This window comes from Ranitomeya variabilis, chromosome 2, assembly GCF_051348905.1.
Source record: "Ranitomeya variabilis isolate aRanVar5 chromosome 2, aRanVar5.hap1, whole genome shotgun sequence".
In the NCBI taxonomy this organism is placed as follows: domain Eukaryota; kingdom Metazoa; phylum Chordata; class Amphibia; order Anura; family Dendrobatidae; genus Ranitomeya; species Ranitomeya variabilis.
Window position 1 is genome coordinate 991,224,231 of NC_135233.1, and position 27,020 is coordinate 991,251,250.

General features: G+C 43.8%; 1 protein-coding gene across 9 annotated transcripts in view; it reads left to right on the top strand.

Moving 5' to 3' along the window:
* GIGYF2 (GRB10 interacting GYF protein 2) overlaps positions 1 to 27,020 on the top strand; it is a 198,978-nt gene that overhangs the window by 45,891 nt on the left and 126,067 nt on the right. For all 9 annotated transcript variants that reach the window (XM_077291043.1, XM_077291039.1, XM_077291041.1 and 6 more), the window contains exon 5: positions 13,738 to 13,858. In XM_077291043.1, the coding sequence (XP_077147158.1) occupies positions 13,738 to 13,858 (121 nt within the window). The remainder of the gene's footprint in view (positions 1 to 13,737; positions 13,859 to 27,020) is intronic.

Sequence of the window (27,020 nt, forward strand, 5' to 3'; positions counted from 1 at the left end):
GTTCATGTGACCATGATGTCACCAAAGGTCTCTTATCTGCAGGAGTCTAGAGCTGAGGAGGAGACAGGCTGTTATGGTCAGTGTGTGTATACACGTGTATGTATGTGCAATGTGTGTATATACATGTGTGAGTGTCCATATACATGATACATGTGTTCGTATGTGCAGTGTGTGTGTGTATACATGTGTATGTGCAGTGTGAGTGCCCATATCATGTGTATATATGTGCAGTGTGTGTACATTTCTGCTAGAGGTGCATGGAACTTCTAAGATTCCTAATTAAGTGGTGTGTGCCTTTTAATGAATTAGGTTGTCTTACTGCAGCAGGCCCCATTCATTAAGATTGTCCTGCACAACACCAGTCTCAACCCCTTAACGTCCAATGACGGGCAGAGTCCGTCATTGGACACCTCGCCCTGTTAGGTGCAGGCTCCGGCGATGAGCCCACACCAGCTGCTGGTGGAATCGCGATCTACCCACGGCTGTTAACATGTTAAATTCTTCTGTCAAACTCTGACAGCGGCGTTTAACATGCACACGCATGAAGCGTGTCATTACCTCCTCCCATCGGTGCCCGTGTCACATGACCGTGGGTCGCCGATGGGTTGGCATGACAACCCGGGGTCAGCAGGAGACCCCAGCGGTCAGCGCTCATAGCAAGGAGCATATCTGCTACATAATGGTCGCAGCTTCTAGTCTCCCATGGAGACTATTGAAGCAAGTAAAAAGTAAGAAAACAAACAAAAAACAGTTTTTAAAAAAATATAAAAGTTCAAATCACCCCCTTTCACCCCATTCAAAATAATAATAAAAAATTTCAAATATACACATATTTGGTTTCGCTGCGTTCAGAATCGCCCGATCTATCAAGATATAAAAAGAATTAAATCGGTAAACGGCTTAGCGAGAACAAAATTTGAAATGCTATAATTACATTTTTTGGTCACTGCAACATTGCAATAAAATGCAGTAACGGGTGATCAAAAGATCATATATACACCAACATGGTAACAATAAAAACGTCAGATCGACACGCAGCAAAAAAGCCATCACCCGGCCCAAAATCCTGAAAAATGGAGATGCTACGGGTGTTGGAAAATGCCATTTTTTTTTTATTTAATTTTTGTATTTATCTAATTTTTTTTTTTTTTTTTTTTTACAAACGTTGGAATTTTTTTCACCACTTAAATACCAAATGTGTCTAGGTTCTTTTTTGTCTGTGAACTTGTAAAGACCTGGAGAATCATAAAGGCGGGTCAGTTTTAGCATTTAGTGAACATGGTAAAAAAACAAACAAACAAAAAAAAAACATTGTGGAATTGCACTTTTTTTGCAATTTTGCCTCATTTTGAATTTTTTTTCTGTTTTCCAGTACATGATATGGTAAAATAAATGGTGCCATTCAAAAGTACAAATCTTCCCGCAAAAAACAAGCCCTCACATGGCCGTATTGACAGAAAAATAAAAAAGTTATGCCTGTGAGAAGAAGGGAAGCTAAAAATGGAAACGCAAAAATGGAAATACCCTTTGGTCCTTAAGAGGTTAAAGTAATCAGGGCCATTGTTCTGGTCAGCACATTGCCTGGTGTAAACATGGGATGTACTGCTGATTACATAAGTATGTGGACAGAATGATCTATTAGTGATGGTTCTAACCCTATTGTTGTTCATCAGCATGTGTAGAGAGTAGATTGCTGTACACAGAAAAAGGAATAAGGATCTCAAGAAATCCATGAAGGAATTCAGGGATCGGAGAGTTATATTGATGATCCAGAATGAGATGAAATTATTATATTTGAATACCGTATATACTCGAGTATAAGCTGAGATTTTCAGCCCATTTTTTTTTAGGCTAAAAGTGTCCCTCTCGGCTTATACTCGAGTCATTGTCCCAGGGGGTCGGAGGGGGAGCCGCAGGAGCGGCGGCTGTCACATCACACTCACCTGCTCCTGGCGCGTCTCTGCATATCCCTGCTTCTCAGATAGTCTCCGGCGCCCGCAGCTCTTCCTGTGTTCAGCGGTCACGTGGTACCGCTGCTTAAAGTAACTGATATGGATCCGACTCCACTCCCATAGGCGTGGAGCGCATATTCATTACTTTAATGAGCGGTACCACGTGACCACTGAACACCGGAACAAGCTGCTTTCGCACGCCGGAGACCATTGGAGAAGCAGAGACTGCGCCAGGAGGGGGTGAGTATTACATGCGGTATTCACCTGTCCCTGTTACACCACCGCGCCGGGTCTTCCGCGTCCTCTGGCTGTGACGTTCAGGTTAGAGGGCGCGATGACGTGTTTAGTGCGTGCCCTCTGCCTGAACAGTCACTGCAGAGAGCCAGAAAACACAGCGGCGCGCGGCGGTGGAATGGGGACAGTTGAATATCGCAAGTGCCGGTGTCCTGAGCCAGTGGCTACACAGGCACCTGCCTCCCATAGTACGCTGGTGTCCCCGCCTGCTCAGATTTGATAAATCTGCAGGGCAAAAACGCTGCGTTTTTGCTGCAGATTTATCGCGGATTTGCCGCGATTTTTCTGCGGATTTCACTGCGGTTTTACAACTGCGGTTTTCTATAGGAGCAGCTGTAAAACCGCTGCGGAATTCGCAGAAAGAAGTGACATGCTGCGGAATGTAAACCGCTGAATTTCCGCTCGTTTTTTTCCTCATCATGTGCACAGCGTTTTTTGCTTCCCATAGGTTTACATTGTAATGTAAACTCATGGGAAACTGCTGCGGACACGCAGCTGCAGAAACACGGCGGATCCGCAGCGTTTTCCGCATCATGTGCACATACCCTAATATTCTATGGAGCATCTTATGGGGCCATCATTAACCTTTTATGCAGCATTATATGGTACATGTTTTAATATGGAGCATCTTATGGGGCCCATCATGAACTGTATGGAGCATTATATGGGGCTCCTGATTCAATATGGATATTCAAAAACACTTAACCTACTGATGTCTCAATTAATTTTACTTTTATTGGTAACTTTTTTTTTAATTTTGTAATTTACCAGTAGCTGCTGCATTTCCCACCCTCGGCTTATACTAGAGTCAATAAGTTTTCCCAGTTTTTTTGTGGCAAAATTAGGGGTCTCGGCTTATACTTGAGTATATACAGTAAATTTAGGTAGATTTTTTGTTCAACAATAAATGTGGATTGTTGTTCATGGGGAAAAAAAATAAGACCGCCCCTGAAAATATACCCCAATTCATTTTTCGGATCAAAAAATAATAAAAATCCCTGTCTTATAATCAGAGAAACACGATATGCTTATATTGCTCAGAACACAGTATGCAAGAACTATATGAAAATAAATAAAAAGTATGTAATACAATAATAAAATGTAGACACACCGTAATTGTGAGCCTGTATAAAAAAACTATTCTGTTCTGACTTCCTCATCCATTACCACCTCGTGAATGTTCGTCCTTTCAATAACTTTATATTTTAATTCTTAGAAGTAGTAATCTGATGGGGCCAAATCAAGACAATATGGCTGTAGATCAGCAATTTCGATGCAGGTTTCATTGAGATGTTGCAGGACAATGAGACAATGTTTTGGCAGAAGTTCCGATCTTCACCTGACAGGGTTAACTTTTCTTTGCCGCAATTTCAAAATGAAATTTCAAAATGACGTAACCTTTTCTACTAAAATTTAGCACTTGCACTTGTCAAAGTGAATACTTGTTTCCATAGCAACAGGATTTATTTTTGTCTGCTTGAAATATTCAAGGGCAATTATTTATCAATACCTCCCTGTATATAATATATATATTGGAGAGAAGTGTTTTTAGTGTGCAAATTGTAATAAAAAACCCCCCATATACAATTCAGGTATTGCTATTGAATTTGTCTTATCACTTATTGCGATGAACCTGCATTTCGCCACCCTGCCTGACGTCACTATTAAGTCAGAAGGATCACGTAGTGCGGTCTCCCCACTTTCACCAACGTGATGTTCCGCACCCCTCTTTGGACACGTAAGGTCAGCGTCGTACAGTTTTAGACACACCTCCTACCACCCGGACAGACTGAAAGGCACCAGTGAAACAGCGCCTGGTCAACCTGCTAGGACGGCCACCAGTTCTTCGTTAGACATAAGCTTGGTCCGTTATCAGGATTATATCAGGCCAGAAACCAGTCCCGGTAGTATGGAAAGTTAAGCCGAGAATACGGACGTGTGGCTCAAGATAAGAGGAGCCCAATGTTAAATTATATATTTAATCGCCTTAAGGCACACTTGACAATACACTATATGCACAATTATTATACATATACAATGGTCAGATATGCAAATATGGGTGAAGTATAAAAGATATGAACAGATGGATCATGTCAATTACCGGTTTGATGTTCGACCATATTTGTGCTGGGCCTTACACATGGCCTTACACAAGCCTTTATCGCCTTGGTTGGTTACGCCCTTTTCAACCTCTGAGCATGTTCTTATTCCCTGGCCCTGTAGGGTTTGTAGCTACGTCTCCCAGAACCTATGAAAGATCATCACTTCCCATTGGAAGCTCATAGGGCTGCGGTACTGGCGCCCTCGGGTTTGTTTGGGCCCCTGTTACGCTTGGGGACCAAACACGACGTTGCTACCTGGCTCCCACTAGCCATTCTACGTCCCTCCCCACCCTGGGCTGCTATAAAGGATCAAGACCCTGGAAGGCATTTGGTCCACTACAGAAATCTCAAAAATGTAACCAGTGTTTGGCTAGGATGTGCGATAAGTCCATATTTTCCTTATGTAATCCTAGCTGATTCAGCAAAGCAGTTAGACCTGTATCCACAGGGGGGTTTTCCTGTGGGAGCTTTGAGACTTGCTGGTTAGGGTGGTAATTTTTACCTCTGAAGCTAAAGGCTGAGTCACACATAACGATATCATTAACGATATCGTTGCAATGTCACGCTTTTGGTGACGTAGCAACGATCCCGCTAACGATCTCGTTATGTGTGACAGCGACCAACGATCAGGCCCCTGCTGGGAGATCGTTGGTCGATGAGAATGATCAGGACCTTTTTTTGGTCGCTGATCACCCGCTGTCATCGCTGGATCGGCGTGTGTGACGCCGATCCAGTGATGTGTTCACTTGTAACCAGGGTAAATATCGGGTTACTAAGCGCAGGGCTGCGCTTAGTAACCCGATATTTACCCTGGTTACCATTGTAAAAGTTAAAAAAAAAAACAACAGTACATACTCACATTCTAATGTCTGTCACGTCCCCCGGCGTCCACAGGGTTAAAACTGCTTTCGGCAAGAGCGCTGCTAATATGCATGCGCTGCTGCCGAGAGCTTCCCTGCACTGACTGTGTCAGCGCCGGCCGTAAAGCAGAGCACAGCGGTGACGTCATCACTGTTACTGCCGGCGCTGACACATTCAGTGCAGGGAAGCTCTCGGCAGCAGCGCATGCATATTAGCAGCGCTCTTGCCGAAAGCAGTTTTAACCCTGTGGACGCCGGCGGGGGACGTGACAGACATCAGAATGTGAGTATGTAGTGTTTTTTTTTTTTTTTAAAACTTTTACAATGGTAACCAGGGTAAATATCGGGTTACTAAGCGCGGCCCTGCACTTAGTAACCCGATGTTTACCCTGGTTACCCGGGTGCTGCAGGGGGACTTCGGCATCGTTAAAGACAGTTTCAATGATGCCGAAGTCGTTCCCCTGATCGTTGGTCGCTGGAGAGAGCTGTCTGTGTGACATCTCCCCAGCGACCACACAACGACTTACCAACGATCACGGCCAGGTCGTATCGCTGGTCGTGATCGTTGGTAAGTCGTTTAGTGTAACTCCAGCTTAAGGCTGGTCCCCCCTGCTGAGCCATATGTCCTGTTACATCTACACATGTTTTTAGGAGGGTAGTAAGCTGCTATTAAATACCCCCATCCTTCACACTTATACTGCACAGTGAGTGGCATTATTATTATTTTTTATTCATATAGCAGCATTAATTCCATAAAAAAAGTTCTCAACGTAGAGCAAAAAATAAATATGAACCGACCCTTAAAGCACCACTTCAGTATTATTTTTTTTTTTATTACTGCTTTAGTGGTATCACTAATCTAAGTTCTGCCCTTAGTAACATATTTTCCAGCTGTACTCCGTGCCGCTCCAGGCGAATCTAGCAGGTTGTGACCTGCCGGATCGCTCCAGTGGCGAGCTGGAGGCCCCTTCTCAGGGTAAGGCCGGCGTCACACTCAGCGTATGAAAATACAGTCCGTATTTTACGGCCGTAATACGCAGAAATGTTCCAAAAATAGTGATCCGTATGTCATCCGTAGGCAGGGTGTGTCAGCGTATTTTGCGCATGGCATCCTCCGTATGTAATCCGTATGGCATCCGTACACTGCGATATTTTCGCGCAGGCTTGCAAAACCGACATCTAATGGATTTATGTGCTCAAATGTTCGTTAAAACATATACAGTATGTATGTATGTGTGTGTGTATATATATATATATATATATATATATATATATATATTTTATTTTTTTTCAAAAAAAGAGGCAGCACTCCATTGTTTCAGTGAAAAATGTGCAGGGTTTAATCTACCCACATATTCAGGCAACGTTTCAGCTCACAATGAGCTTTTCTCAAGCCTTGAGAAAAGCTCATTGTGAGCTGAAACGTTGCCTGAATATGTGGGTAGATTAAACCCTGCACATTTTTCACTGAAACAATGGAGTGCTGCCTCTTTTTTTGAAATATATGAAACTTGGATGATCGGTGGACTGGTTGTCTGGGGGCCTTGCACCCGAAGATAAGTATTTCTGTGCTGTTCCTTTTTCTATATATATATATATATATATATATATATATATATATTGTCATTGAGTTGAGTCACACACACACATATATATATATATATATATATACTGTGTTTATATTTAATTCAGCGCGAGATATGTGATATACTGTATTTATATTTAATTCAGCGCGAGATATGTGAAAAGCCGGTAATTCAATTGCCTGCTTTTTCTTTCTCCTTCCCAAACCCGACATATGAGACATGGTTTACATACAGTAAACCATCTCATATCCCTTTTTTTTTTTTTGCATATTCCACACTACTAATGTTAGTAGTGTGTATGTGCAAAATTTGGGCGCTGTAGCTTGTAAAATAAAGGGTTAAATGGCGGAAAAAATTGGTGTGGGCTCCCGTGCAATTTTCTCCACCAGAGTGGTAAAGCCAGTGACTGAGGGAAGATATTAATAACCTAGAGAGGGTCCATGGTTATTGGCCCCCCCTGGCTACAAACATCTGCCCCCAGCCACCCCAGAAAAGGCACATCTGGAAGATGCGCCTATTCTGGCACTTGGCCACTCTCTTCCCACTCCCGTGTAGCGGTGGGATATGGGGTAATGAAGGGTTAATGTCACCTTGCTATTGTAAGGTGACATTAAGCCAGATTAATAATGGAGAGGCGTCAATTATGACACCTATCCATTATTAATCCAATAGTACGAAATGGTTAATAAAACACACACATTATTTAAAATTATTTTAATGAAATAAAGACACAGGTTGTTGTAATATTTTATTATACTGGTAATCCACCTGAAGACCCTCGTTCTGTAACAAAGGAAAAATAAAAAACCAACAATATCTCATACCTTCCGTCGCTCAGGTCAAGTCCCACAAAGTAAATCCATCTGAAGGGGTTAAATCATTTTACAGCCAGGAGCTCTGCTAAAGCAGTGCTCGTGCCTATAAAAACCCCGGAGAATGAATGGAAAGCAGGGGAATGTCCTGTAGTTACCTTGAGTCGCGGTGATGCGCCCTCTGCTGGATGTCCTCATATGAACTCGAGTGTGGGAACTTTTACCAGGCTCCAGTTCATGAGGACATCCAGCAGAGGGCGCATCACCGCGACTCAAGGTAACTACAGGACATTCCCCTGCTTTCCATTCATTCTCCGGGGTTTTTATAGGCACCAGCACTGCTTTAGCAGAGCTCCTGGCTGTAAAATGATTTAACCCCTTCAGATGGATTTACTTTGTGGGACTTGACCTGAGCGACGGAAGGTATGAGATATTGTTGGTTTTTTATTTTTCCTTTGTTACAGAACGAGGGTCTTCAGGTGGATTACCAGTATAATAAAATATTACAACAACCTGTGTCTTTATTTCATTAAAATAATTTTAAATAATGTGTGTTTTTTATTAACCATTTCGTACTATTGGATTAATAATGGATAGGTGTCATAATTGACGCCTCTCCATTATTAATCGGGCTTACTGTCACCTTTCAATAGCAAGGTGACATTAACCCTTCATTACCCCATATCCCACCACTACAAGGGAGTGGGAAGAGAGTGGCCAAGTGCCAGAGTAGGCGCATCTTCCAGATGTGCCTTTTCTGGGGTGGCTGGGGGCAGATGTTTGTAGCCGGGGGGGGGGGGGGGGGGGGCAATAACCATGGACCCTCTCTAGGCTATTAATATCTGCCCTCAGTCACTGGCTTTACCACTCTGGCGGAAAAAATTGCGCGGGAGCCCACGCCAATTTTTTCCGCCATTTAACCCTTTATTTTACAAGCTACAGCGCCCAAATTTTGCGCATACACACTACTAACAGTAGTGTGGAATATGCAAAAAAAAAAAAAGGGATAGGAGATGGTTTACTGTATGTAAACCATGTCTCATATCCTGTCGGGTTTGTGAAGGAGAAATGAAAAGCCGGCAATTGAATTACCGGCTTTTCTCTAACACCGGTGCGTATTTCTCGCATGTCACACTGCTGGTCCGTGTGTAATCCTTATTTTTCTCGCCCCCATAGACTTTCATTGGTGATTTTTTTGCGCAATACGGTGACAAACGCAGCATGCTGCGATTTTCTACGGCCGTACAAGACCGTATATTACGGATGCGTAATATACGGCAGATAGGAGCTGGGCCATAGAGATTCATTGGGCCGTGTGCAATGCGTATTTTACGGACGTAGTTTATGCGCTCATACGTCCGTAAAACTCGCTAGTGTGACGCCGGCCTAAGTCTGAGTCAGAACGCAGGCCTCATAGACATACATTGAGAGCTTGTGATTGTTAACTCCGACTTCTGGTCTGTCAGGAGTTGTGGTCACAAGATGGTGGCGCAGGACCAGAGCAGCATTTGTAACAGCTGAGGACAGCTGCTGGTAAGTATAATACTAGGGTCAGGGACTTTAGATTTATGCCACCACTCCAAATAAAAATAGAATCCACTGCAATGGTGCTTTTAAAATAATCCAACATGTTATGTTCCCTAAAATGGTAAAAATGAAAACTTCAAAACATTCATCCAAAAGCAAGTCTCCACTTGATAAAAAAAAACCCAATTCAGATACCTCCACTTTACTGGTACTACCGAGACTCAGTAAAAGCGACTTGGCTCCAAAAAAGTAATGGTGTGTCCTGGTATGCATGGCCCCTCATCCCGGTGCTGGCATACATGGCCCCCTCATCCCCATCCTGGTATGCATGGCCCCTCTCATCCCTATCCTGGTATGTATGGCCCCCTCATCCCCATCCTGGTATGCATGGCACCTCTCATCCCTATCCTGGTATGTATGGCCCCCTCATCCCCATCCTGTTATGCATGGCCCCTCTCAACCCTATCCTGGCATCCCTATCCTGGTGTGCATGGTCCCTCTCATCCCTATCCTGGTCTGCGTGGCTCCCTCATCTCTAGTTTGGTAGGCATATCCCCCCTTATCCCTATCCTGGTATGCAGGGTCCCCATCTCCATCCTAGTATGCAGGGCCCCATCAGAAAAACATAAAAAAATAAAATAAAATGACATGGGGCAATGCATACCAGGATAAGGATGGGGCCAATCATACCAGAATGCTATTAACCCCTTTCTGCCATTGGACGTACTATTCCGTCCATGTGGGGTGGGCCTTAATTCCAAAGGACGGAATTGTACGTCCAGAGCGATCGGCCGCGCTCACGGGGGGAGCGCGGCCAATCGCGGCAGGGTGTCAGCTGACTATCCGGCACTATGTGCCAGGAGCGGTCACGGACCACCCCCGGCACATTAACCCCCGGCACTCTGCGATCAAACAGTGTTCCGGCAGTATAGGGAAGCATCACACAGGGAGGGGGCTCCCTGCGTGCTTCCCTGAGACGATCGGTACAAGGCGATGTGCTCACCTTGTACCGAGTGTCTCCTCCCTGCAGGCCCCGGATCCAAAATGGCCGCGGGGCTGCATCCGGGTCCTGCAGGGAGGTGGCTTCACAGCGCCTGCTCAGAGCAGGCGCAGGGAAGCCTCCCTGTTGTGCATGTCAGATCGCTGATCTGACACAGTGCACAGCAAAGTGTCAGATCAGCGATCTGTCACTTTACTGTGATGTCCCCCCCTGGGGCAAAGTTAAAAAAAAAAATTACATGTGTGAAAAAAAAAATAATTCCTAAATAAATAATAATAATAATAAAAAAAAATATTGTTCCAATAAATCCATTCCTTTATCTAAATAATAATAAAAAAACAATAAAACACATATTTAGTATCGCCGCGACCGTAAGGACCCGACCCATAAAACTGTCCCACCCCCTTCAGTGAACACCGTTAAAAAAAAAAAAAAAAAAAGGCAAAAAAACAACGCTTTATTATCATACCTCCGAACAAAAAGTGGAATAACACGCGATCAAAAAGACGGATATAAATAACCACGATACCGCTGAAAACGTCAACTTATCCCGCAAAAAACGAGCCTCCATACAGCATCATCAGCGAAAAAATAAAAAAGTTATAGTCCTCAGAATAAAGAGATGCGAAAATAATTTTTTTCTATAAAATAGTTTATCATATAAAAGCGCCAAAACATGAAAAAAATGATATAGACGAGGTATCGCTGTAATCGCACTGACCCGAAGAATAAAACTGCTTTATCCATTTTACCAAACGCAGAACTGTATAAACGCCCCCTGGTTTTTGGTCATTCCGCCTCACAAAAATCGGAATAAAAAGCGATCAAAAAATGTCACGTGCCCGAAAATGTTACCAATAAAAACGTCAACTCGTCCCGCAAAAAACAAGACCTTACATGACTCTGTGGACCAAAATATGGAAAAATTATAGCTCTCAAAATATGGTAACGCAAACAATATTTTTTGCAATAAAAAGTGTCTTTTAGTGTGTGACGGCTGCCAATCATAAAAATCCACTAAAAAACCCGCTATAAAAGTAAATCAACCCCCCCCCCCCCCTTCATCACCCCCTTAGTTTGGAAATAAATACATTTTTTTAATTTTTCCCTATTTCCCATTAGGGTTAGGGCTAGGGTTAGGGTTGGGGCTAAAGTTAGGGTTGGGGCTAAAGTTAGGGTTGGGGCTAAAGTTAGGGTTGGGGGCTAAAGTTAGGGTTAGGGTTTGGATTACATTTACCGTTGGGATTAGGGTTAGGGGTGTGTCAGGGTTAGGGGTGTGGTTAGGGTTACCGTTGAGATTAGGGTTAGGGGTGTGTTTGGATTAAAGTTTCAGTTATAATTGGGGGGTTTCCACTGTTTAGGCACATCAGGGGCTCTCCAAACGCGACATGGCGTCCGATCTCAATTCCAGCCAATTCTGCATTGAAAAAGTAAAACAGTGCTCCTTCCCTTCTGAGATCTCCCGTGCGCCCAAACAGGGGTTTACCCCAACATATGGGGTATCAGCGTACTCGGGACAAATTGGACAACAACTTTTGGTGTTCAATTTCAACTGTTACCCTTGGAAAAATACAAAACTGGGGGCTAAAAAATAATTTTTGTGGGAAAAATTTTTTTTTTTAATTTTCACCGCTCTGCATTATAAACTGTAGTGAAACACTTGGGGGTTCAGAGTTCTCACAACACATCTAGATAAGTTCCTTGGGGGGGTCTAGTTTCCAATATGGGGTCACTTGTGGGGGGTTTCTACTGTTTAGGTACATTAGGGGCTCTGCAAACGCAATGTGATGCCTGCAGACCATTCCATCTAAGTCTGCATTCCAAATGGCGCTCCTTCCCTTCCGAGCCCTCCCATGCGCCCAAACGGTGGTTCCCCCCGCATATGGGGTATCAGCGTACTCAGGACAAATTAAACAACAACTTTTGGGGTCCAATTTCTCCTGTTACCGTTGGGAAAATACAAAACTGGGGGCTAAAAAATAATTTTTGTGGGAAAAAATTTTTATTTTTATTTTTACGGCTCTACATTATAAACTTCTGTGAAGCACTTGGTGGGTCAAAGTGCTCACCACACATCTAGATAAGTTCCTTAGGGGTCTACTTTCCAAAATGGTGTCACTTGTGGGGGGTTTCAATGTTTAGGCACATCAGTGGCTCCAAACGCAACATGGCGTCCCATCTCAATTCCTGTCAATTTTGCATTGAAAAGTCAAAAGGCGCTCCTTCCCTTCCGAGCTCTGCCATGCGCCCAAACAGTGGTTTACCCCCAAATATGGGGTATCAGCGTACTCGGGACAAATTGTACAACCACTTTTGGGGTCCATTTTCTCCTGTTACCTTTGGAAAAATAAAACAAATTGGAGCTGAAGTAAATTTTTGTGAAAAAAGTTAAATGTTCATTTTGTTTTTAAACATTCCAAAAATCCCTGTGAAACACCTGAAGGGTTAATAAACTTCTTGAATGTGGTTTTGAGCACCTTGAGGGGTGCAGTTTTTAGAATGGTGTCACACTTGGTTATTTTTTTATCATAGACCCCTCAAAATGACTTCAAATGTAATGTGGTCCCTAAAAAAAATGGTGTTGTAAAAATGAGAAATTGCTGGTCAACTTTTAACCCTTATAACCCCATAACCCCCTAACAAAAAAAAAATGTTGGTTCCAAAATTGTGCTGATGTAAAGTAGACAGGTGGGAAATGTTACCTATTAAGTATTTTGTGTGACATATCTCTGTGATTTAAGGGCATAAAAATTCAAATTTGGAAAATTGCGAAATTTTCAAACTTTATGCCAATCTTCCATTTTTTTCACAAATAAATGCAGGTAATATCAAAGAAATTTTACCACTATCATGAAGCCCAATATGTCAGGAGAAAACAATGTCAGAATCACCGGGATCCGTTGAAGCGTTCCAGAGTTATAACCTCATAAAGGGACAGTGGTCAGAATTGTAAAAATTGGCCCGGTCAATAACGTGCAAGCCACCCTTGGGGGTAAAGGGGTTAAAGAGTAATTAATATTCATTGCCCTCCAGATAGGTATGGAATGCAGTGAATATTCCTTTCTCTTTAGCAGCGGGTACAGGAGATAGCTGCGGCTGCCAGCTCCTGCCTCCTATAACCCGCTGCTCCGTCACTGTCGCTCCCCCACCTCCTCACCACAGCCAGAGCAGGTACATCCGGACTATAAGGCGCACCCCCCATTTTCCTCCCCATATTTGGAAGGAATAAGTGCATTTTATAATCCGAAAAAAAGGGTAACTGCTAATTTCTGATTAGGACTTGCTTCTAGACTCTTAAACCCAGAATAATCTTGAGGGTTTTTTTAGCTGAAAGTTTTCTAAAAAGCACTCCATGCAACAATCTTCTGGGCTCCTGCTCTGTACCTTGCTGTCCATAATGATTGATTGCACAACATTTTTAAGCTGACAGGTTCCCAAACCATCAACACTAATATAATATAGTAGAATTTTGCTGCTGATGAAATTATCTGATGATTGTACAGGGGGGATTTTTTTGACAGTCTTGTAAATGCTGATGTTCTTTCCCTATAACGGTTTTGTATTTTGATGTTCTAACTTATTTTTTGTTTTTCTATTTCAACAGAGAAACTTCTCAATGTCCGTTAACAGTGCTGCTGTGCTGCGCCTTATGGGGCGGGGCAGTGGCGGAGGAGTGGGAACAGTAGTAGGGGCTCCTAGAGGTCGGAGTTCCTCCAGAGGTCGAGGTGAGTTATTTTTTTACATTCTGTATTCCTTAATGGACATATCTCAAAGGCCCCTCATCCCAGTCCTGGCATACATGGCCCCTCATCCCCATCTTGTTATGCATGGTCCCTCTCATCCCTATCCTGGTGTGCATGGCCCTTCCTTCCTCATCCTGGTGTGCATGGCTCCCTCATCCCTAGTTTGGTAGGCATGTCCTCCTAATCCCTATCCTGGTATGCAGGGCCCCCATCTCCATCCTGGTACATAGAACAGTGTTACCGTATATATGTGAAAACGTTGGACATGCATTGAACTGTTGGATAATTATTCAGGCCCACATGTACAGTTTGCTAGTTATAATTGGAGATTCGGCATGCTTACTGACTGCTTACTGACATATTCTCTCCTCCAGCTTAGATAAGCTCCTAATAGTACACCAATGAGGCACTATATAATAAGGTCCATTTGTACAGAAAATATGAAAAAAGGGAACCTTACCACAACTTTATTAAACAATTAATTTCCGTAAAGCCATTAAAAAATAGAGAATGATTTCATTGTAAATGATAAAAAATGTAAAACTGACGAGAGTATGCCAGGGGCTATAGTACTTCAAAGGGGTAGATTATGCAACTAAAGGTACCTTCACACTAAACAACTTTACAACGAGAACGACAACAATCCGTGACATTGCAGCGTCCTGGATAGCGATCTCGTTGTGTTTGACACGCAGCAGCGATCTGGATCCTGCTGTGATATCGCTGGTCGGAGCTAGAAGTCCAGAACTTTATTTGGTCATCAGATCGGCGTGTATCGTCGTGTTTGACAGGAAAAGCAACGATGCCAGCGATGTTTTACATGGAGCTAACGACCTGTGAGAACGATAAGTGAGTCGCCGTTACGTCACTGGATCGCTCCTGCATCGTTCTGGAGCTGCTGTGTTTGACATCTCTACAGCGACCAAAACAGCGACGCTGCAGCGATCGGCTCGTTGTCTATATCGCTGCAGCGTCGCTGAGTGTGACGGTACCTTAAGTAATACTCAAGCATTTCATGCCAATTTTGGAAAGTATATACATCCAGAAAAGCACTGCTGCAAAAAAGATTAGTATTACATTGTAAAGTGTTAATATATATCCACTTATAGTATTACTGAACATGGTACATAACTATTAACCCCTTCATGACCCAGCCTATTTTGGCCTTAATGACCTTGCCATTTTTTGCAATTCTGACCAGTGTCCCTTTATGAGGTAATAACTCAGGAATGCTTCAACGGATCCTTGCGGTTCTGAGATTGTTTTTTCGTGACATATTGGGCTTCATGTTAGTGGTAAATTTAGGTCGATAATTTCTGAGTTTATTTGTGAAAAAAACGGAAATTTGGCGAAAATTTTGAAAATTTCGCAATTTTCACATTTTTAATTTTTATTCTGTTAAACCAGAGAGTTATGTGACACAAAATAGTTAATAAATAACATTTCCCACATGTCTACTTTACATCAGCACAATTTTGGAAATACATTTTTTTTTTGCTAGGAAGTTATAAGGGTTAAAATTTGACCAGTGATTTCTCATTTTTACAACAAAATTTACAAAACCATTTTTTTTAGGGACCACCTCACATTTGAAGTCAGTTTGAGGGTTCTATATGGCTGAAAATACCCAAAAGTGACACCATTCTAAAAACTGCACCCCTCAAGGTGCTCAAAACCACATTCAAGAAGTTCATTAACCCTTCAGGTGTTTCACAACAGCAGAAGCAACATGGAAGGAAAAAGTGAACATTTAACTTTTTAGTCACAAAAATGATCTTTTAGCAACAATTTTTTTATTTTCCCAAGGGTAAAAAGAGAAACTGGACCACAAAAGTTGTTGTCCAATTTGTCCTGAGTACGTTGATACCTCATATGTGGGGGTAAACCACTGTTTGTGGGCACGGCAGGGCTCGGAAGCGAAGGAGCGCCATTTGACTTTTTCAATGAAAAATTGGCTCCAATCTTTAGCGGACACCATGTCGCGTTTGGAGAGCCCCCGTGTGCCTAAACATTGGAGCTCCCCCACAAGTGACCCCATTTTGGAAACTAGATGCCCCAAGGAACTTATCTAGATGCATAGTGAGCACTTTAATCCCCCAGGTGCTTCACAAATTGATCCGTAAAAATGAAAAAGTACTTTTTTTTCACAAAAAATTTTTTTAGCCTCAATTTTTTCATTTTCACATGGGCAACAGGATAAAATGGATCCTAAAATTTGTTGGGCAATTTCTCTTGAGTACGCCGATACCTCATATGTGGGGGTAAACCACTGTTTGGGTGCACGGCAAGGCTTGGAAGGGAAGGCGAGCCATTTGACTTTTTCAATGGAAAATTAGCTCCAATCGTTAGTGGACACCATGTTGCGTTCGGAGAGCCCCTGTGTGCCTAAACATTAGAGCTCCCCTACAAGTGACCCCATTTTGGAAACTAGACCCCCCCAAGGAACTAATCTAGATGTATAGTGAGCACTTAAAACCCCCAGGTGCTTCACAGAAGTTTATAACGCAGAGCCATGAAAATATAAAATTATTTTTCTTTCCTCAAAAATGATTTTTTAACCCACAATTTTTTATTTTCCCAAGGGTAACAGGAGAAATTGGACCCCAAAGGTTGTTGTGCAGTTTCTCCTGAGTACGCTGATACCCCATATGTGGGGGTAAACCACTGTTTTGGCACACGTCGGGGAGCGGAAGGGAAGTAGTGACGTTTTGAAATGCAGACTTTAATGGAATGCTCTGCGGGCGTCACGTTGCGTTTGCAGAGCCCCTGATGTGCCTGAACAGTAGGAACTCCCCACAATTGACCCCACTTTGGAAACTAGACCCCCAAGGGAACTTATCTAGATGTGTGGTGAGCACTTTGAACCCCCAAGTGCTTCACAGAAGTTTATAACGCAGAGACGTGAAAATAAAAAATGTGTTTTCTTTCCTCAAAAATATTTTTTTAGCCCAGAATTTTTTAATTTTCCCAAGGGTAACAGGAAAAATTGGACCCCAAAAGTTGTTGTCCAGTTTCTCCTGAGTGAGCACGTTCAACCCCCAAGTTCTTCACAGAAGTTTACAACGCAGAGCCGTGAAAATAAAAAATCATTTTTCTTTCCTCAAAAAAGATGTTTTAGCAAGCAATTGTTTATTTTCACAAGGGTAACAGGAGAAATTGGACCCCAATATTTATTGCCCAGTTTGTCTGCTTCCCGCTCTGACTGAGCGCCGCCGTACAGTGAGAGCACAGCACAGCGGTGACGTCACCGCTGCGCTCTGCTCTCACTTTCCGGCCGGCAGACAGTCAGAGCGGGAAGCAGACGGCAAGGGACCTGAAGGACCCCGAAATGTGAGTATGTACGTTTTTTAATTTTTTTTACTTTTACGCTGGTAACCACGGTAAACATCGAGTTACTAAGCGCGGCCCTGCGCTTAGTAACCCGATGTTTACCCTGGTTACAAGTGAACGCATCGCTGGATAGCTGTCACACACAACGATCCAGCGATGACAGCGGGAGATCCAGCGACGAAAGAAAGTTCCAAACGATCTGCTACGACGTACGATTCTCAGCAGGGTCCCTGATCGCTGCTGCGTGTCAGACACAGCGATATCGTATGGATATCGCTGGAACGTCACGGATCGTACCGTCGTAGCGATCAAAGTGCCACTGTGAGACGGTACCCTAACTCTAATTCCAACCCTAACCCTAAGGCTATGTGCCCACTTTGCGGATTCGTGTGAGATTTTTCCGCACCATTTTTGAAAAATCCGCAGGTAAAAGGCACTGCGTTTTACCTACGGATTTACAGCGGATTTCCAGTGTTTTTTTGTGCGGATTTCACCTGCGGATTCCTATTGAGGAACAGGTGTAAAACGCTGCGGAATCCGCACAAAATTGACATGCTGCGGAAAATACACAGCGTTTCCGCACGGTATTTTCCGCACCATGGGCACAGCAGATTTGGTTTTCCATAGGTGTACATGGTACTGTAAACCTGATGGAAAACTGCTACGAATTCGCAGCGGCCAAACCGCTGCGGATCCGCGGCCGATCCGCGGCCGATCCGCTGCCGATCCGCTGCGGATTCGCAGCCAAATCTGCACTGTGTGCACATGCCCTAACCCTAACCCTAACCCTACCCCTAATTCTAACCCTAATTCTAACCCTAGTTCTAACCCTAACCCTAGCAGAAAAAAAAAAAATATATTTTATTTATTTTTATTATTGTCCCTATGGGGGTGATAAAGGGGGGTCATTTACTTTTTTTTCATTTTGATCACTGCGATAGGCTATATCGCAGTGATCAAAATACTTCTGAAATGAATCTGCCAGCCGGCAGACTCTGCGGGCGCAGTGCGCATGCGCCCGCCATATTGGAAGATGGCGGCGCCCATGGAGAAGCCGGACGGACATCGGGAGGCCCGGTAAGTATGAAGGGGGGGTGATCGGATCACAGGGGGGGGGACCGGAGCACAGGGAGGGGGCACCGGAGCACGGGGGGAGCGGACAGGAGGACGGAGGAGCGGACAGAACGAATTAGGGGGGCGGACCGCGCACCGGAGCACTGGGGGGGCGATCGGTGGGGTGGGGGCAGATTAGGTTTTCCAGCCATGGCCGATGATATTGCAGCATCGGCCATGGCTGGATTGTATTATTTCACCGTTTTTTTGGGTGAAATATTACAAATCGCTCTGATTGGCAGTTTCACTTTCAACAGCCAATCAGAGCGATCGTAGCCACGGGGGGGTGAAGCCACCCCCCCTGGGCTGAAGCACCACTCCCCCTGTTCCTGGAGATCGGGTGAAATTGGAGTTAACCCTTTCACCCGATCTGCAGGAGCGCGATCCCTCCATGACGCATACGCTGCGTCACAGGTCGGGAAGGCACCGACTTTCATGACGCAGCGTATGCGTCAAAGGTCGGGAAGGGGTTAATAATGAAATATTTGTTGTACCCACAGATAGGACTGTATGACACCCTATCATCAAATAACATAACCATACCAAAAAAAGATGACATGGGGGGAAGATAGAGTATAAAACACAATACTTTATTGATTAAAACATGAATAACCACATGATTGGAGGCAATAGACCGAACAAAAACAACTGGGTGTCACAAAACAGTAGCAGGAGGCAGGTTGGTGAGAGGTCCTAATGCATAATCCAACAATAATAAGAGTAGAATCCCCACATAATAACAACTATTACAAACGGCGGGATGCCAACTCCCATAGAATTGGAAGTAAATGGTAGGACCAGAGATTACCAAGTCCAACATGCGGGGTAATCACCAGATGTAAGAGCCGCCAGCAAGTATGCTCCCAAGTGGTTATGCTGCAGCTATATGTGCCACTATGTTCATAAGTAATCAATAAATAAATAATCGTTAGGCTTACCCACCGCAATGAGGGGACCTTCCACGAACCTGCCTCCGCCCCAACGCGCGTTTCGGCTAAACAGCCTTCGTCAGGGAGCTTGCTTACATCTGGTGATTACCCCGCATGTTGGACTTGGTAATCTCTGGTCCTACCATTTACTTCCAATTCTATGGGAGTTGGCATCCCGCCGTTTGTAATAGTTGTTATTATGTGGGGATTCTACTCTTATTATTGTTGGATTATGCATTAGGACCTCTCACCAACCTGCCTCCTGCTACTGTTTTGTGACACCCAGTTGTTTTTGTTCGGTCTATTGCCTCCAATCATGTGGTTATTCATGTTTTAATCAATAAAGTATTGTGTTTTATACTCTATCTTCCCCCTATGTCATCTTTTTTTGGTATGGTCATTGTAAAGTGTTGCAGAAATACAGTTATGCCCAGTGATGGCATTTAGTGGCAACAGATTGTAATCAATGCTGTTATGTGGTGAATGCAGTGAGGTAGATGTTTTCAGTAGATATTATCCGTTGTGTAGTGCATAACCCCTTCACGGCCAATGACGTATTTTTGTCATCATCTGTGTTCCTGCTGGTTTGACCAGCAATCAAATGCCTCTAACAGCTGCGGGTGGATCAGAGATTAAAGATCCAACCGAGGCTCTTAAAAAGTTAAATGCCGTTGTCAGTCACTGATGGCGGCATTCAACACTCACCGGCCGCAAGTGAGTCACAAGTCCTGCCCATCGGCGCCCCTGTCACGTGATTGTTGGGGTTGACGTGACAGCCGGGGGTCTGCCAGTCAGTGTGAGGCTGCCGGGTAACGTATCTTTTTGCTATGGTTGATGTGGCTTTTGCATATTATGATGTGTAGTTCTTTTCTCATTAAGCATGCATGTTTTGCTGCCATGAACGGAGGAGATTGCTTCCTATCAGCAGTATAATCGGCTGCACTGAGCACTTTATGAACAGTATTCACTCAGAAAGCATCTACCTCATTTACATTCAGCATTGTACTAAAATACTTTAACACTTTTAGGCACTACTTAGTGTTAACGACAATTTTTTTTATTATTTATCCTTCTAGCATTTCAGTGCATATTATGTGCCTTCTGTTTTATTGCATCTAATTACTGGTCTTTAGGCATGTATTTGGGCTAATTATTCAAATTACTTGTGGTAAGGTTCCCTTTATTTCGGATTTTGTTCATCTCCTAATAGTGCAGGAGATCAGACATTTCTCATATACACTGTTAAAGGGGGTTGTCCAGCCTTAGGGTACAAGTCTGCTCTATGTGACTACAGACTTGTGAATCGTCACAGCACGTGCACTATGAGGATTCCCCGGTGCCTCCGCAAGTATCTGATTTGCATACATTCGGTCACATGCCGACTAGATGTGCGCAGCTGTGCTCAATGCAGCTGTATTAAGCGAAGCCAGACACAGCTAGTTGGAATGTGGCTGGAAGTATGCAAATCACATGCTTGCTATCACATGACCGCTCCCTCCCGCCACCGGAGAATCCTCACCGTTCACAGAGTGACTACAGACTTGTACCCTAAGGCTTGAGAACCCCTTTGAGGAAGTCAGAGTTAATCCTGTTCAGGATCCTCATTTCTTGGCGGAAGTAGAGAGCACTTCCTAAGAGTCTCTTGCTTCTTTCCTTCCCTATATTACACAAACAACCCATTGAGTAGAATTGACCGTATGTAATGCTTAGGGCTTGTGCACACGTTGCAGATTTGGTGCGTTTTTGCTATAGATTGCATCTGATCGCTGGGGGTCCTGACAAGGGGGCACTTTCTGATACTTTATTGCCATCACTCTTTCTAATAATGGATTCTCGAAAGTGGAGATATTTTGTGAATGCACATCGCCCATACGTTGTATTTGTGACTATATACTGCATCTTTATAGGATATATCTGCATGCAGATGCTCATACAAATCAGCCCCTGATAACTTACCTGTGGGACAAAATGTTTCTGGATTTTTAGGTGGTGACCATAGCATTCATGATGGATGCACCCCCAGCTGGCCACATTGGCACTCCTCTTCTGATTATACCGAGACTTTTCAGTGCTGTAATCTGATGAGGCATCTGATATCATTAACGTTAATTGATGTATTCAGGATTTCTATTACATTTCCTTGACATTTCCAGCATTGCAGAATGGCAGTTTACTTTACTTCACCACCGAGTTTTTTTAGTTTTTTGCTCCCCTTCTTCCCAGAGCCATAACTTTTTATTTTTTCGTCAATATGGCCATATGAGGGCTTATTTTTTTGCGGGACGAGTTGTATTTTTGAATACCATTGGTTTTACCATGTTGTGTAACAGAAAACGGGAACAAAATTCCAAGTGCGATGAAATTGCAAAAAAGTGCAATCCCACACTTGTTTTTTGTTTGGCTTTTTTGCTAGGTTCACTAAATGCTAAAAGTGACCTCTCATTATTTTTCTCCAGGATATTAAGAGTTCATAGACACCAAACATATCTAGGTTCTCTTTTATTTAAATGGTAAAAAAAAATTCCAAAGTTTGCTAAAAAAAAAAAAAAATTCACACAATTTTCCGATACCGATAGCGTCTCCATTTTTCGTGATCTGAGGTTGGGTGCGGGCTTATTTTTTGCATGCCGAGCTGACATTTTTAATTATACTAATTTTGTGCAGATATGTTCTTTTGATCGCTCGTTATTGCATTTTAATGCAATGTCGCGGCGACCCAAAAAGCGTAATTTTGGCGTTTTTGATTTTTTTTTTTTTCTCACTACATCGTTTAGTGATCAGGTTAATCTTTTTTTTTTATTGATCTGGCGAATCTGAACGCGGCGATGCCAAATATGTGTAGGTTTAATTTATTTTGTTTTGATTGGGGCGAAAGGGGGGTGATTTGAACTTTTATTTTTTTTATATTTTTAAACACATTTTTTTTTTTAATTTTGGCATGCTTCAATAGCCTCCTTGGGAGGCTAGAAGCATCCACTACTCGATCGCCTCTGCTACATGGAGGTGATGCACAGATCAGCTCTGCAGCAGAATTACAGGCTTGCTATGAGCGCTGACCACAGGGTGGCGCTCGCGCTCACAGCAATCTGCCATCAACAACCAATGAGGTCTCGAGGAGTTGTGATGGCAACGCACCGATGACCCCCTATTGTGTGACGGGGTCAGCGATGCGCGTACTTCCGGCTGCGCTTGTTAAATGCCACTGTCAGCAGCATTTAACTAGTTAATGGGCGCGGGCGGAACACGATTCCACTCGTGCCCATTGCGGGCACATGTCAGCTGTTGAAAACAGCTGACATGTCGCGGCTTAGAGGTGGGCTCACCGCCGGATGGCTGATGGAATAGTATAATAATTAAGGCACACTGCTTTCATTTTTCTCTGCAGTTTAATCAATTTTGATTTAGCGCCTCTCAATGCATCCACTTTTCATAAAGAAAATGTGTGATGTCTTGTTTTTCTGAAGATGAATATAATAATACTTTTATGTCAACAATCAGGGAGATCCAATCCTTTACAACCGTGCAATATCTAAATGTGTAAAAGTGGTTGGAGCATGATTACATTACAGCCTGACACCGATTCCCGTCACTCTGCACGGACGTCGGCTTATGTCTGTAGAAGACGCAGCAGGATAGTAGTCGGCTGGGCTGTTTCCTGAAACTCACAGTATGTGGTGGAAGGAAAAAAAAATCACAAAGCCGTTCTAAGGCCAAGTTCTCACAGGGCAAATTTGCTGCAGAAAGTTGTTTTTAAGAGTTTTCAAAGTTCAGAATAAAAAATGTGACCAAAGCGGGGGAGTGAAGGTGGGGGAAGGGTTCTTTACTACAAAACAAGAAATACTGGACATTTCATGACTTGCCAATATGTGGGACCCTGCCCTCAACATCTCTGTTAATTAGTGCATTAATCAGTATTTTTAGTTAAAACAGACAGTTATATACAGTACAGGTTGTTTTTTTTTATTTATTATAGTGGACATCATCATTCTACTTTGATGTTCAGTACAAGGCTTCTCTTTGGCTGGGAGCTCGCCATCAAGAGCAGGATGAGCTTTTCCAATTGTTGATATTCATGTTAATTTTAGCACATTTATTAATTTATACTCCATTTCCTCATGACCCCCTTCTTTAATCCAAAGTAATATCAATTCTGTTGTGGGACTCATCTATTAATCTTATGTGCCAGATTTTAGGGCTCTCTGCACCTTGCACATCAATGATGGCCGGGATTTAGAGACAGGATTTGTAAAGACAACTTTTCTTATTTTTTCTCTTTAAATGTTGAATTTTTTTTTGTTTTTTACTCTCAAGCTCCCTCAGTAGGTAAAAAGAAAGAAATATCTCTAGGCATACATAAAGATAATTTTATCATACCCTTCTCTCTCTGCAACGTTAACCTTAAAAGTACCCCATGTGATACATTTTCCCTAGTGAATAAGCCGGTAACAACAGTTATGTACCATATATACTTACCGTATATACTCGAGTATAAGCCGAGATTTTCAGCCCAAATTTTTGGGCTGAAAGTGCCCCTCTCGGCTTATACTCGAGTCATGATCGGTGGTGGGGTCGGCGGGTGAGCACTGTCATATACTCACCTAGTCCCGGTGTTCCTGTCGCTCCCCCTGCCTGTCACACTGTCTTCGGTGCCGCAGCCTCTTCCCCTGAGCGGTCACGTGGGACCGCTCATTAGAGAAATGAATAGGCTGCTCCACCTCCCATAGGGGCGGAGCCGCATAATTCATTTCTCTAATCAGCGGTGCCGGTGACCGCTGACAGAGGAAGAGGCTGCGGCACCGAAGACAGGCAGGGGGAAGGAGCGGGACGCCGGGAGCAGGTAAGTATCGCATATTCACCTGTCCGTGTTCCACACGCCGGGCGTCGCGCCATCTTCCCGGCGTCTCTCCGCTCTGACTGTTCAGGCAGAGGGCGCGATGACGCATATAGTGTGCACGCCGCCCTCTGCCTGATCAGTCAGTGCAGAGAGACGCCGGGACGGGACGCTGAGGAGCTGCAAGCAAGAGAGGTGAGTATGTGTTTTTTTTTTTTTTTTTTTTATTGCAGCAGCAGCAGCAGCTGTGGGGCAATAATGGACGGTGCAGAGCACTATATGGCACAGCTATGGGGCAACGGTGCAGAGCACTATATGGCACAGCTATGGGGCAATGGTGCAGAGCACTATATGGCACAGCTATGGGGCAACGGTGCAGAGCACTATATGGCAGAGCTATGGGGCAACGGTGCAGAGCACTATATGGCACAGCTATGGGGCAACGGTGCAGAGCACTATATGGCACAGCTATGGGGCAATGGTGCAGAGCACTATATGGCACAGCTATGGGGCAACGGTGCAGAGCACTATATGGCACAGCTATGGGACAATGGTGCAGAGCACTATATGGCACAGCTATGGGGCAACGGTGCAGAGCACTATATGGCACAGCTATGGGGCAATGGTGCAGAGCATTATTTATATGGCACAGCTATGGGGCAACGGTGCAGAGCACTATATGGCACAGCTATGGGGCAACGGTGCAGAGCATTATATATATATGGCACAGCTATGGGGCAACGGTGCAGAGCACTATATGGCACAGCTATGGGGCAACGGTGCAGAGCATTATATATATGGCACAGCTATGGGGCAACGGTGCAGAGCATTGTATATATGGCACAGCTATGGGGCAACGGTGCAGAGCATTGTATATATGGCACAGCTTTATGTGGAGCATCTATGGGGCCATAATGAACAGTATGGAGTATCTATTTTTAATTTTGAAATTCACCAGTACCTGCTGCATTTTCCACCCTAGGCTTATACTCGAGTCAATAAGTTTGCCACAAAAAACTGGGAAAACTTAATGACTCGAGTATAAGCCTAGGGTGGGAAATGCCGCAGCTACTGGTACATTTAAAAAATAAAAATAGATACCAATAAAAATAAAATTGAGACATCAGTAGGTTAATTGTTTTTGAATATCCATATTGAATCAGGAGCCCCATAAGATGCTCGATACAAAATACACCCCATATAATGCTCCATAAAGTTAATGATGGCCCCATAAGATGCTCCATGCAAAAATATGCCCCATATAATGAGCCTTAAAGGTTAATGATGGCCCCATAAGATGCTTCATACAAAAATATGCCCCATATAATGCTGCATAAAGGTTAATGATGGCCCCACAAGATGCTCCATAGAAAATATGCCCCATATAATGCTGCATAAAGGTTAATGATGGCCCCACAAGATGCTCCATAGAAAATATGCCCCATATAATGCTGCAGAAAGGTTAATGATGGCCCCATAAGATGCTCCATAGAAAATTTGCCCCATATGATTCTCATCATATCAGTGCAGTTTATGCTGATATGATTGCCGTATATCCTATATTTCTGCTGCTGCAATAAAAGAAAAAAGACACACCTCTCGTCGCTGCCCGCTGCTCCCCAGCGTCGCCCGCTCTTTGCAGTGACTGTTCCGGCAGAGGGCGCGCACTAACCACATCATCGCACTCTCTGACCTGAACGTCACAGCCAGAGGACCCGGAAGACATAGCTCGGCGGTGGAGCGGGGACAGGTGAATATTGCAAGTGCCGGTGTCCTGAGTAAGTGGTGGCACAGGCACCTGGCCCCCATATCGTGCTGGTGTCCCAGCCTGCTCAGGACACCGGCATTTGTCCCGGTGCCAATGCCGACTGCCGACCCTGTCAGCAGCCACCGTAACACTTACCGAGGCTGCAGGGGAGCGCGGACATGTCCCAGAGAAGCCGGGGACCTCAGCACTGGGACCATGACTGTATAAGCCGAGGTGGGGGTCTTTTTCAGCCAAAAAAGGGGGCTGAAAAACTCGCCTTATACACGAGTATATACGGTATATGGATGAAACACGTCTGGTAGAAAGCGCTTCCTTTGACTAAATCAACTCCCATGTCCGTATTTCATTATTTGAAAGCCTCAGCAATTGACAATATCTCTGAGATAGATTGGTTACTAGAGGTCAGGTAAAGGGTTTTTTTCCACTTGAAAGTAATTTAGATGTTTATAAGGTATAAATATATAAAACTGTCCAATAAACCAGAATTATCAAGCATGTTACTGTCTCCAGATATTGGGGTCGGTCCTGGCAGTGCCCTTCCAGCCAGTGCTTAACACAGCAGAGTTCTTCTTTCCTTTGTGGGAATGTGTCAGACTTGTTCGCATCTTAATTCTTCAGGTGTGGAAGGCTCCTGAAGGTTGGTAGTAGGCCAGCAACATGGTCGCACTGCTGGTCCGAATGGAGTGCGCTCCCATCCTGCTATTGGGGGTATCATTGCCCCTACAGCATGGGAAAAGCACAGGGACTCTGAAGCTGATCCCATCATACTGACGGCATCAAGATCTAAACAATCGAGTCTGATAAGCGACATGCACTCCTTGCCCAGGTAACTAGCCACTCGACTCCAGAGGTGGCCGGTTAGCTGGGCAACAAGCTGTGCACTTTAAAGACTACCCTTTATTCTCAAGAGCAGAGAGGATATTTAATTTTGCAAAGTTGCTTGTTTTTTTACAAGCTTTTTGCAATTTTACTCATTTAAGAACTTGAGACACCCTGTTTAAGAAGAACGTTTCTTCATCATCTCTGTTTTACAAGCTGTTATCCTTATATCCTTATGTGCAAGTAGCAACATTGTCTAAGTTCAGAGCTCCAGCACTAAATTATAACTTTCATGAGACTTGTTTAGATGTGTTTGAAATGTAAAAATGTGTAACTCCTTCATGTACAAAGTGT